Source organism: Artibeus jamaicensis, unplaced genomic scaffold, assembly GCF_021234435.1.
Source record: "Artibeus jamaicensis isolate MK-2021 breed Jamaican fruit bat unplaced genomic scaffold, CSHL_Jam_final contig_354, whole genome shotgun sequence".
Lineage (NCBI taxonomy): Eukaryota > Metazoa > Chordata > Mammalia > Chiroptera > Phyllostomidae > Artibeus > Artibeus jamaicensis.
Window position 1 is genome coordinate 7,653,243 of NW_026521803.1, and position 12,211 is coordinate 7,665,453.

At 39.0% G+C, this 12,211-nt stretch overlaps 1 protein-coding gene across 2 annotated transcripts in view; it reads left to right on the top strand.

The window, feature by feature from the left end:
- The window catches only part of GREB1L (GREB1 like retinoic acid receptor coactivator), a 272,153-nt gene that overhangs the window by 187,827 nt on the left and 72,115 nt on the right, over nt 1–12,211 (top strand). For both annotated transcript variants that reach the window (XM_053664384.1, XM_053664385.1), the window contains 4 exons: nt 6,109–6,237; nt 9,481–9,597; nt 10,151–10,270; nt 11,385–11,522. In XM_053664384.1, coding sequence (XP_053520359.1) covers nt 6,109–6,237; nt 9,481–9,597; nt 10,151–10,270; nt 11,385–11,522 — 504 coding nt within the window. The remainder of the gene's footprint in view (nt 1–6,108; nt 6,238–9,480; nt 9,598–10,150; nt 10,271–11,384; nt 11,523–12,211) is intronic.

Below are 12,211 nucleotides of genomic sequence, written 5' to 3' on the forward strand. Positions count from 1 at the left end.
CAAATGTATACACACACACACACACAATTTGAATTTTTCGAAACTTTAGCTGTGCCGTGAACTTTGGAAAAAGTATCCTAGTTGTACCTTGCTGGGTCGACACTGTACAGAAACACTGGTCTAGTAACGTTAAACATAATTTTCTATATGTAGAGGGGTAATTAATGCACTATATTAAATATGTAAGGTCTTGTCTATGTAGGTTTGATTACAGAAACAAAGTATTCTCTAAATTTAAAAACATGGAATGGAAGGCTGGGGCATTTTTTTATGTCCCCCACTAGTGGCTAGCTTTCCCAGAAGTGTTACACCCCCTTGCACTTCTGGACCACACACAGAGCCGAGAGCTTTGTGGTCTTGGAGAAGGCCCTGAGACAAAAGGTTAAAAGAAGTAATATGTGATCCTAAGGTAAGATGCACCCCCAGGAATCTGAGCTCACACAGCACTATTCGCCATAGCTCCTGCTGAAATCAAAGATGAGCCCAAGGGATGTGATACTGGGCAATGAAGTGTCTGCAAAAGTAGTCTTTTTTCTTATTGACCTGTGTTGACAGGAGCAGATGGGAAGGCAGATGGGAAGGCTGCCCCCACCTGCTTTTCCCACCGCTTAGTTCATATCTATGGGTCATACATATAAGTTCTTTGGCTTCTGCATTTCTTATACTACTCTTAACCTCCCCCTGTCTATTTTGTATCTACCATTTATGCTTCTTATTCCCTGTAATTTTTCCCCCATTCTCCCCCTTCCATCTTTCCACTGATTACCATCCATTTCTGTGATTCTGTTCCTGTTCTAGTTGTTTTAGTTTGTTTTTTTAATATATTTTATTGGTTATGCCATTACAGTTGTCCTATCTCCCCCTTCATTCTCCTCCACCCTGCACACCCCTCCCCCACCATTCTCTCCCTTTCATTTATGTCCATGTGTCACAAGTTCTTCATATTCTATATTTCACCTTCTATTCTTGCCCTCCCCCTATCTATTTTCTACCTACCGTCTATGCTACTTATTCTCTGTACCTTCTCCCCCCTTCTCCACCCACTCCCCTGTTACTAACCCTCCATGTGATCTCCATTTCTATGGTTCCATTCCTGATCTAGCTGTCCTCTTAGTTTGCTTTTGTTTTAGGTGTGGTTGTTAATAACTGTGAGTTTGCTGTCCTTTCACTGTTCATCTTTCTTATCTTCTTTTTCTTAGATAAGTCTCTTTAACATTTCATAAAATAAGGGCTTGGTGATGATGAACTCCTTGAATTTGACCTTATCTGAGAAGCACTTTATCTACCCTTCCATCCTAAATGAAAGCTTCGCTGGATAGAGCAATCTTGGATGTAGGTCCTTGGCCTTTCATGACTGGAATACTTCTTTCCAGCCCCTTCTTGCCTGTAAGGTCTCTTTTGAGAAATCAGCTGACAGTCTGATGGGAACTCCTTTGTAGGTGACTGTCCCCTTATCTCTTGCTGCTTCTAGGATTATCTCCTTCATTTTCATCTTGGCTAATGTAATTATGATGTGCCTTGGTGTGTTCCTTCTTGGGTCCAACTTCTTTGGGACTCTCTGAGCTTCCTGGATTTCCTTGAAGTCTATTTCCTTTGCCAGATTGGGGAAGTTCTCCTTTATTATTTGTTCAAATAAGTGTTTCACTTGTGGCTGTTCCCCTTCCCCTTCTGATACCCCTATAATTTGGATTATTTAAAGTTGGAATGTTTAAAGATGTTCTGGAGGTTCCTAAGCCTCTCCTCATTTTCTTGAATTCTTGTTTCTTCATCCTTTTCTGTTTGGTTGTTTCTTTCTTCCTTCTGGTCCACTCCACTGAGTTGAGAACCAGTTTCCTTCCCATCACTATTGGTTCCCTGTTCATTTCCTTTCACTTTACTTAGTTTAGCCTTCATTCGTTCATCTAGTTTGTGACTAAAATCAACCAGTTCTGTGAGCATCCTGATCACCAGTGTTTTGACCTGTGTATCTGAAAGTTTGGCTAGCTCTTGGTCACTTAGAAGTATTGGCTCTGGGGTTTTGAGCTGTTCTTGAGCCATAATGTTTTGGTCTGCTTGCACCTGTTGTGTAGGAGGGGCAGAACCTTAGATGTTCTCCAGGGCGGGGTGACCCCGGTCGCTCAGTTGTGACGTTGTATGTGGGAGTGGGGTTAGAGAGGGGCAATGGCATTTTTTCCGCTCCCTCTCAGATTTCTGTCCTCTCTGCTGCTTCCCACTAGCAAATTGGGCCCTTCTGGTGCTGGTTCCCAGGTGTGTGGGCTTGTGTAACCTCCAGGACCCTGTGGATCTCTCCAACAAACACTCCCGGCACCTCTACCCTGAAAGTCTCTCCTATTGGTGCTCTCAGGCTCTAATTCCCGTCGCTGGGGCCCCGGCCTTAGCAGTCTGTCTCACTGTTCGCTCCTACACTTGGTTTATCTGCACTGGAATGTATGACCACCATCATCCAGCCGCCTTGTGCCCTGACTGGGTCTGCCCACTGCCACCCCACACCTGGGATTCACCAACCACCGCTTGCGCTCCTGGGTTGGTCCAGGCAATCTTTCCTGCCTGACTTCGCTCTGCCACTGACTCTGCCCCTCTTACCAATCTGGCTGGATGGTTTGTTGTTGTCGGACTTCCATACAATTCAATTTTCTGTATTTTGGCTGCATTTTTGTTATGAAAACTTTGTTGTCTTTAAACTTGTTTGTGTGAGGAGGCACATTGTTTCCACCTATGCCTCCATCTTGGCCAGGAGTCCCTGTTTAGTTTGGTTTTGATTTTGTTTTTTTAGGTTCAGTTGTTGATAGCTGTGAGTTTGTTGTCATTTTCCTGTTCATATTTCTGATCACCTTCTTTTTATTAAGATAAGTCCCTTTAACATTTCATATAATAAGGGCTTGGTGATGATGAACTCCTTTAATTTGACCATATCTGGGAAGCACTTTATCTGTCCTTCCATTCTAAATCATAGCTTTGCTGGATGGAGTAATCTTGAATGTAGGTCCTTCCCTTTCATGATTTGGAATACTTTACAGTCCCCTCTTGCCTGCAAGGTTTCTTTTGAGAAATCAGCTGGTAGCCTTATGGGAACTCCTTTGTAGGTAACTCTCTTTTTTTCTCTTGCTGCTTTTCTCTCCTTTTTAATCTTGAGTAATGTAATTATGATGTGCCTTGGTGTGTGCTTCCTTGGGTCTAACTTCTTTGGGATTCTCTGAGCTTCCTGAACTTCCTGGAAGTCTAGTTCCTTTACCAAATTAGGGAAGTTCTCTTTCATTATTTTTTCAAATAAGTTTTGAATTACTTGCTTTTCCTCTTCTCTTTCTGGCACTTCTATGATTCAGATGTTGGAATGTTTAAAGTTGTCTTGTAGGTTCCTAAGCCTTTCCTAATTTTTTTTGAATGCTTCCTTCTTCATTTTGTTCTTACTGAATGTTTATTTCTTCCTTCTGGTCCAAACCATTGATTTGAGTTCTAGTTTCCTTCCTGTCACTGTTGATGCCCTGTGCATTTTTCTATATTTCACTTTTTATAGCCTTCACTTTTTCGTCCATTTTGTGAGCATACTCAACCAATTCTGTGGGCATCCTGATTACCAGTATTTTGAACTGTGCATCCAATAGGTTGTCTATCTTTTCATCACTTAGTTGTATTTTTTCTGGAGCTTTGATCTGTTCTTTCATTTGGGCCATTTGTTTGTTTGTTTGTTTGGGCATGCCTGTTATGTATAAGGGGTGGAGCCTTAGGTGTTCTCCAGGGTGGGGCAACCCATATTGCTGTGTTGTGGTGCTGTATGTAGGGGAGGAATCCCGGAGGGAATAGTGCTGCTTGCTCAACTCTGCCAGCTTTCAGTCACTTCCTCCAATACCCACAAGCAAATGGACCCTGCTAGTGCTAATTCCTGGGTTGGTGGATTTGTGTAAGTTCTAGGACCCTGTGGATCTCTACAGGGAACTGGCCTGTGAGACTGGAAGTTTTCTCCCGCTGCCACAACACCTAAAGGTTTTTCCAATGAGAGATTTTGAGGCTTTATTTCCCTCTGCTGGACTCTGAGTTGTGTGGTCTCGCTCCCCAGTTCCTCCCAGTTCATCTGCACACAAATGTGGGACCACCTGCACCCCCAGCCACCACCTTGCCGTGAGTCCTCTCCACCCTTCCTACTGGTCTGGATAAATGTTTCTTATTTAACTCCTTGGTTGTCAGATTTTCATATTTTTTGGCAGTTCTGGGGTTTTTTTTGTTTTAAAATTTGTTGTCCTTTTGGTTGTATGAGGAGGCACAGTGTATTTACCTATGCCTCCATCTTGGCGGGAAGTCTACTTTTGGATTTTTATGATCGAGTCTAACATTTTGAAATTATATTTTATTGCTTATGCTATTACCGTTCCAATTTTTCCTGTTTGTCCCCTCCATCCAGCCCCCTCTCCAAGGCAGTCTTCACACCATTGTCCATGTCCATGTCCATGGGTCATGCATATGTTTTTATGGCTACTCTGTTCCTATGCTGTACTTTACATCCCGTGATTATTCTGTAACTACCAATTTGTAGTTCTTATTTCCTTCACTTTTTTTACCCATCCTCCCTGACTCCCCTCCCGAATGGCAAATATCAAAACGTTCTACATATCTATGATAATATTTCTGTTGTACTTGTTTGTTTTTTAGATTCATTTGTTGATAGATTGTATTTATTTTTATTTTATTTTTCAACTTTTTTTGTCTTCTTGAAGAAGCCTTTTAACATTTTATGTAATAGTCTTTTGATGGTGATGAACTCCTTTTGCTTTTCTCATCTGGGAAGCTTATTATCTATTTTTATTTTTTATTCTAAATAATTCCTTTACTAGGTAGAGTAATCTTGGTTGTAAGTCCTAGCTTTTGATCACTTTGAATGTTTCTTGCCAGTCCCTTCAAGCTTGTATATTGTCTATCCTAGAAGAATTTCCCTGTGTACTTGAGAATGTGTTTTCTGCCTTTGTTTTGGGGAATGGTCTATTGATATCATTTAGGTCAAGTGGGTTTATAGTGTTGTTCACATCTTCTATTTTTTTGCTGACCCAAAAGCTCCCTAGTTATTCTATTTATCAATGAAAGCAGGTTATTGAAGTCTCCAATTATTATTATTGAATAATAGATCTTAAAATCACTCTCTGGTGGTATGTTAGGCCCTTAGAGAGGTATATTAACTCCTCTGAGCCATTAAAGGACTATTTCAATCTTTTGAACTCTTATGAGAAACACTGATAAGATGTATTAGGAGTCCTGTTGTGGTATGAACACTAATTTTTAAGATAATTTCTAGTGCAGCACCATCAGTATCCTAGTCTTTAGAGAGCCTTTTTCCCCCAAACTCTCAGAGAGTTTTAACAGCCCCTTTTGATACTTTTCTGTATAAATTGATTAAGCTGTTCTGCCAGAGTAGAGTCAGGAATTTTGAGTTTATTCTCATTTCAGAAAACTCTAGTTGGCTTGAGTCGTTATCTGTTCCACAGCTTAAAATAGTACTGAAATGATATATACTTTCTGGGTTGAATTATTTTCTGAATCCAAATTGGAACTTTTGAATGTATCTGGTATCACATAGGTAAATTGATTCTAGTTTATTCCAAAAATTAAAGTAATTTTCCTTCAGAGAAAAGCATTTTCTCCTAGATTTCAGTGACTTCGTTTGCATGACACCTTTTAAATGACAAACTAATGTGGACAAATATATCTCATTAAAACACAGGTTTGAGGGAAATTGTGAAGATAGTTTTAATATGACACGTAATGATATCCTTAATGCCACATCATCTACCTTTGACCAAGTTAAGTGACTACCAATATTTAAGATAATAGTATCTCCCTCGTTGAGTTTTTATAGGAATTAAGTGAATTGATATATTTAAAGTGCTTAAACTTGTGTCTAGTACATAGTAACTTCTAAAGAGTGTTCGCTAAATACATAAAAAGGAAAATAAAACCTGAATACTGAAAAATCGACTTTTCTTAAATAGGTCAAGGAAAAAACTGAAAATTCTGAAAAACTGAATATTCTACAATCTGTGTTTCTCACTTCACTCACTGAATTAACTTCCTTCCTGTGTATCTAAATAGTTGCTAATTTGAACAACCTCTTTCATTTTAAAGATTCACCAGTGCTCAGTCCAGCTAATTCTGCAATCAATTTAAGTGGAGCTCAGGACCTGACCCGGAATAAGAATGTTGTGAAGCCACTGGCTTTATCTTTGCCAGTTGTAGGGAAGACTTTTGCTTCAGGTGATGTTTTCCTCATATTTCTTTGGTAAATATGTAGTCTATAAAAGAGTTGTGTGAAATTTGACAGCGTGGTGGAAGAAAACAGAAGCTGCTGCTTTGCCAATTAAGAACAGAAGTGGGGCTATATTAATGTATTATTATTGTATAATGTATAATAATGTCTATAATAATGTATTGTTATACAATGTTTGTGTTCTCTGTGTTCCAACCAGAAGAGTCAAAGAATGACATTTGGCACACAGGGGAGGCAGAGCAGGTTGATTTCATTCCATAAACATTTTTGGATACTTGTTATGATGAGGGCCTAGGGATATAAAGATTAGATAAGGCTCAACCCCTGACCTCCAATGTACTTGTAACCCAGTAAGGGAGATAAACCCATAAGAAGATACTTTCCCTGTACTGCAATAAATATAACAGTATGCTAGGGGAGCACAGAAAAGGGGGTTTTAGCCCAGCATTGTGGCGACTAATCAAGAATGAGTTATTGGAGGAGCTTGGTCTTTGAACCATGAGGAGATATTTACTGTATAAAAGAGCTGCGGAAAGATTTAAAATTCAGAGAAACTGGGAAAGCAAAGGAAAGGAAATAAGCAGTGTGATGTGTGCAAGAAGACACAGTATTTTTGGGCCTGATAGAAACATAAAATGTAAAACTCAAGGAGTAGCAGGAGGTGAGTAAGTAGTGAACAGGAGAAAGGTCACAGGAAGCCAGCTAAAAAACATGGATTTTACTCTGAAACTTAGAGAACAGGGGAGTGACACAGTCTTATTTGAACTTGAGCTAAGTCATTTTGGCAGCCAAGAAAATAAGAGGTGAGAAAACTAGTTGAAGGTCAGTTCAGTAATCTAGGTGAGAAAAGATAAGGGGCTTGACCAGGGTAATAATAGATAATAATAGAGGAGAAGACAGATTGGAGTACCACTCAGGAAGTAAAATGAGCAAGACTTAACTGATTAGAGGGTATGAAGCAGAAAGGGGTCTTAGTTTATATCCATCTTTCTGAGCTAATGCTAGTGCCATTACTTGAGACAAGGAATACAGAAAAAGGAATCCCCTAGAAAGACTGTGAGTTCTATTTTCATATGTTGAGTTTGAGATACCCACAAGACATCCAAGTGGAGAGCTGTTCAACGGTCGTTTATCTTATTATGGGGGATATCAGAACTGAGAGTATATTATAAAGCTGAGTCACCAATAGGTGATTAAAATCACCTGGGTAAATAGCCAAAGAGTTAAGTAGGGTAAGGCTAGCTATGAACTAAAGATAGAATCCTAAAAAATTCCAGTGTTTAAGGAGGTGGTTGGTGGGGGAGGTCAGCAAGGTAGAAGAAAAATGAGGAGAAGGGGAAGACATCATTCTTGAAGAAACTTTCTAAGTAAGGCATCACAATTTATCCAGATCACTTTTATTCTTATACTGGTCCAACAATTCGTGAAGGATCTACTTTCTGGTTAGATTATAGACTTGAGCACACTGAATCCAAATTTTTGAAGCATTAAAAAATTAATGAAATTATAGATCTTGGGAGTCATCTCATGATTACTAAAAATCATCCGGTGAAAGGCTGCTGAATGACTTTATAATTCAAGAATTAGGTTAACAACCCTTGAACCCAAGCTTAACATCATAAGAGAGAAAACCAGACATTCTGTGCCTCCTGGTGGAAGTATCCAACAGTACTTCTTAGATACTCTAGCCCCACCTCCCCCCAAAAATCAAACCTGAATATGAGCAAGCCTCTGTATCTAATAATCGGTTTATTAAAAATAGGGGAGATGTGTAAGTGACACCATGGATATCCAATAGCAAAATCCAAAAACTGAGAAATTCTGCCAGGTTTTTGCAAATTAATTGTAAGAAAGAAAAGGAAGAAGGGGAATCCTATATATTAAAAGTTTAAGGGACAGAGCAACTAAACTCAACGTGTGGATCATTTTGAATCCCAGTTCAAACATGCCAACTATAAAAAAACATTTGTGAGCTAATTGGGGAAATTTGTACACTGATGGAATATTTGATGTTATTGCCCTGGGTGGTGTGGCTCAGTGAATTGAGTTCAGATTACAAACCAAAAGGTCGCCAGTTTGATTCCCAGTCAGGACACATGCCTGGGTTGCTGGCCAGGTCCCCAGTTGGGGGCATGCAGGAGGCAACTGATCAATGTATCTCTCGCACATTGATGTTTCTCTTCCTCTGTTTCTCCCTCCTTTCCCCTCTCTCTAAAATGAAATAATCTTTAAAAAAGGATTAATCGCAACAAAACAAACAAGCAAGCAAAATAAAAACAAAGACACTGAAAGAGAACAGGGGGACAGTGACCAGAGGGGAGAGGGGAGGGAATTTCAGGGGGAAAAGGGGAGGGATTTAGAGGAACTAGTATAAAGGACACATGGACAACAGCTAAGGGGGGTGGAAATGGGAGGGAGGTGGGGGAGCATGGGGGGTGGGTTGGGATGGGAGTAAAAAACAGAAAACTGTACTTAAAAAATAATTAAATTAAAAAAAATTTTAAAAAGGAAAACTAAAAAAAATGACTCATCATTGTTAATTTTAAGTACAATAACAATATTGTACTTTTAAGAGTTTCTTTCATTTAGAAACACTTATGGCCTATGGATGAAATGATATAATGAATGAGTTTGCTTTAAAATAATCAAGAGCACATACGTGTGTATGTGAAGTGGAGGGAAGAGATAGGAAATATAGATAAAGCAAGAATGACCATGTGTTGATAAATGTTGAAGCTGGATGGTGGGTACATAGTTTATTATATAGTTCTCTCTACTTTTGTATGTGTTTGAAAATTTCCATAATACCAAGTTTTTAAAAACTTACCTCCCACCTACCATCTCTAAATAGTTCCCTGAAAATGATTCTAAGAAGTCTCTTGGGGTCCTAGAAAATTATTTTTAGGTAACATTTCATTTTTTTCTATTATAGTTCATACTTTTGGTATCTTTTATTAATTTTTTCTTTGAATTCCTTTTTTATTTTATTGTTATTCTATTACAGCTGTCCCAATCCCCCCCTCGCCCTCCTCTGCTCAGGGTCCCCACCCTGTTCCCACAGACATTTTGTATTAATGAAGGTACTACTCTGATGGTCGTAATTGGCTGTATCTAACTGGGCTGTTCTGTCAGTGAGATTTCTTTCAGTCCTTGAATGTGAGGTTTATCAGAGAAAGCTGTGTCCTTCCTGCCTAGTCTCTGCTCTGAGTGGATTCTCTTGTGTCCTACAGATGCTGCTAATGGAACTACTAGCCACGGAGGGAAGAGCAGTACATCTAGCTCCACTCCAGCTCGCCCAGGGAATTTCTCTTTTTCACCAAGACCTAGCTATGCATCAGGAGACCAAGGTACAATACTCATCTTAGAGTTTTGAAATTATGCAATGTAATTATGGAAGAAATGCTACAGAGTTTGAAATGATGAATTATCTGACAGCATACTTTCAGTTTTTCCTTAGCTTCACACACAGTTTTAAAAGATTCTGATTGGTATGAGCAATAATGATGAACTAATTTGGTGATTCTACAAGATGAGCACTTATCTAGGAAATAATGTTGAAACCTATGTATGAGGACGTGTCTTGAAACACCATGGGCTTTGCTAACCAAAGTACAGTGTTCAAAGTTCCTCTCTATTGTGTGACTCTGGATAAATCTGTGCCTTCCTTTTACCATCTACAAAATGGGTATAATAATGTACTTGTCTTGCAGCCTCACAGGGATATTGATAGAATGAAATGAAATAATCTGAGCAAAACTATAAATTGTAAAACAGCATAAAGATATTAAATGGTATTGTTAGTGTGACTTTTCCTAAACAAATTAAAGGTTTTGTGTTTCTTTAGTTTCTTTCCTTTCTTCCATTGCTAAGGACAAGGCTCCTCTTTCTTTTTGCCTTTAGCTACCATGTTCTTTACTGGGCCACCAAAGAAACGACACCGGGGTTGGTACCCTGGGTCACCTGTCCCCCAACCTGGTTTAGTTCTACCTGCTCCTACAGTTCGGCCTCTTTCAAGAGCTGGTAAGATTTCAACAGATGATGTGTTTTAAGCTTTATCGAATTAGCAGAGGTATCTCCTACTCTTGTTCTTTTTGTTTAAATTTATTTAATTGTTGTTCAAGTACAGTTTTCTGACTTTTACTCCCATCCCAGCCTACCCTTTTGTTCTTTCCCTGAATCCTTGAAGGTAAATTTCTTTAACCAGCCTTATGTCCAATATTAGGTAAGGATGTTGATAGTAGCTAATATTTGTCCCCACCACAATTACCTTCACTAGAAGCACATGTGCTGTCACAATAGATCTTAATTTCTCATCTGGCTTTGTTTTAGTTGTTGTATTGATAAGCTATTCTTTACATAGGGCATAATGTTACCAACCCACCATTCTAGGACACAAATGAACTTGCCTTGCCAGCAGTGGTATTAGATGTGCCCTCCAATGATCTGCTACCTTATGTGATCCATACTTATTATTTCTGGCCTGGATGGTTCAGTCTGTGACTAGGATCCTGAAAAACCAACTGGTTCTTCTTTAACCCAAGCTGTGGTCATTCGATGCCTATGGTAAAATGTTCAAATGTTCATTTACCTTGCTGTACTAAACACAGACTAGTGCAAAAATAACAATCTTAAGTCATAGATGTAGTTCTTTTAAAATTTCAGTTTGTTTAAATAAATAATTTTAAAGAGAGATATAGATATATACACAAAGAATTATGCCAATATGTTTCAGTGGTTGCCTATGGGTAATGCTAATTAATGATCAGTTGATCCTTCTTCACACTTTTCTATACTTTTCAAGTTTTTTATAATGAGAAGATATACCTTGATATTCTGGTGGGGACAGACAAAATACAAAACAGAATACATGTAGAAAAATAACTAGAAGGAAAAATTACCAAAAAATGCTAAATAGTATCTCTAGATGATGTGATAATGGTTGAACTTTTTTCCTTTTGTTTTTCTTATTTCTAATTTTGCACACCAAACATGAATTGCTTTAGTGGAAAAAAAACAATAACAAGCCAGTAGACTTTTAAAACTTCCATATTAAAATTTATTAACACTGCATTGATTTCAAATGTATTGCCTTTAGCTTTTAGGGCTAATCCTTGTTAAACAACTTTTTTTCCAGAGTCCCTTCTCTCTGCCCCAGTTCCACAGCCCTCATTAACTGGAATTTTACAACCTCGACCCATTCCTGCAGGAGAAACTGTAATTGTTCCTGAAAACCTGCTGAGTAACTCAGGAGTTAGACCAGTAATTCTGATAGGTAAGACAAAGGAATTTCAAATTGCCTGTGTCCACTGGAATCTAGGAGTGTTTCTCCATTGCCTTTTTTGTGCATTTATTCATGTGTTCATGAATATATTTATTTATCCAATTGCTGATTCTTTCAACTTTATTGGTCAGCTGCATGCTGTACTAAACATGTGACTAGAAGTTTGGAATAAAGCCCAATCTTTTGGCCCACAAGAAGCACTGTTTAGTGAGGTAGTCTGTAATGTGAATAACCATTACAACTCTGTGATACGTGAGCTGGTAGAGGTTCACAACTAAGAACTACAAGAGCTCAGGGGAAAGGCAGCTTACCTCTGCCCGAAAGAGGGTCTGCAAGGACTTCTCGGAGATGATGTTTCAGCTAGATCCCGAAGCGGGGGGCAAGAGTGGTTGAAATAGGGAAGGGGATATTTCTGTCAAAAGGAGCCAACCACAGAGAAAAGAAACATGATGAACCACCTAATAGGCCCCACTCAGGAAAACCAAGAGGTCCCAGAGTTGCAGATCTGAACTATGGGGAAGCATCTGTGAATCATTATCTTTAAGGAGTCTGAGTCTTTCCAAGCTGTCCGTAAGTGGGGGTGTAAACATTTAGAGGTCCCTAGATTCCAAGACTAATTTAGTACCTTTCATACCCATTCAAGAATCTCCTCATTTGGGGGCTCATCTAGACCAGAAGGA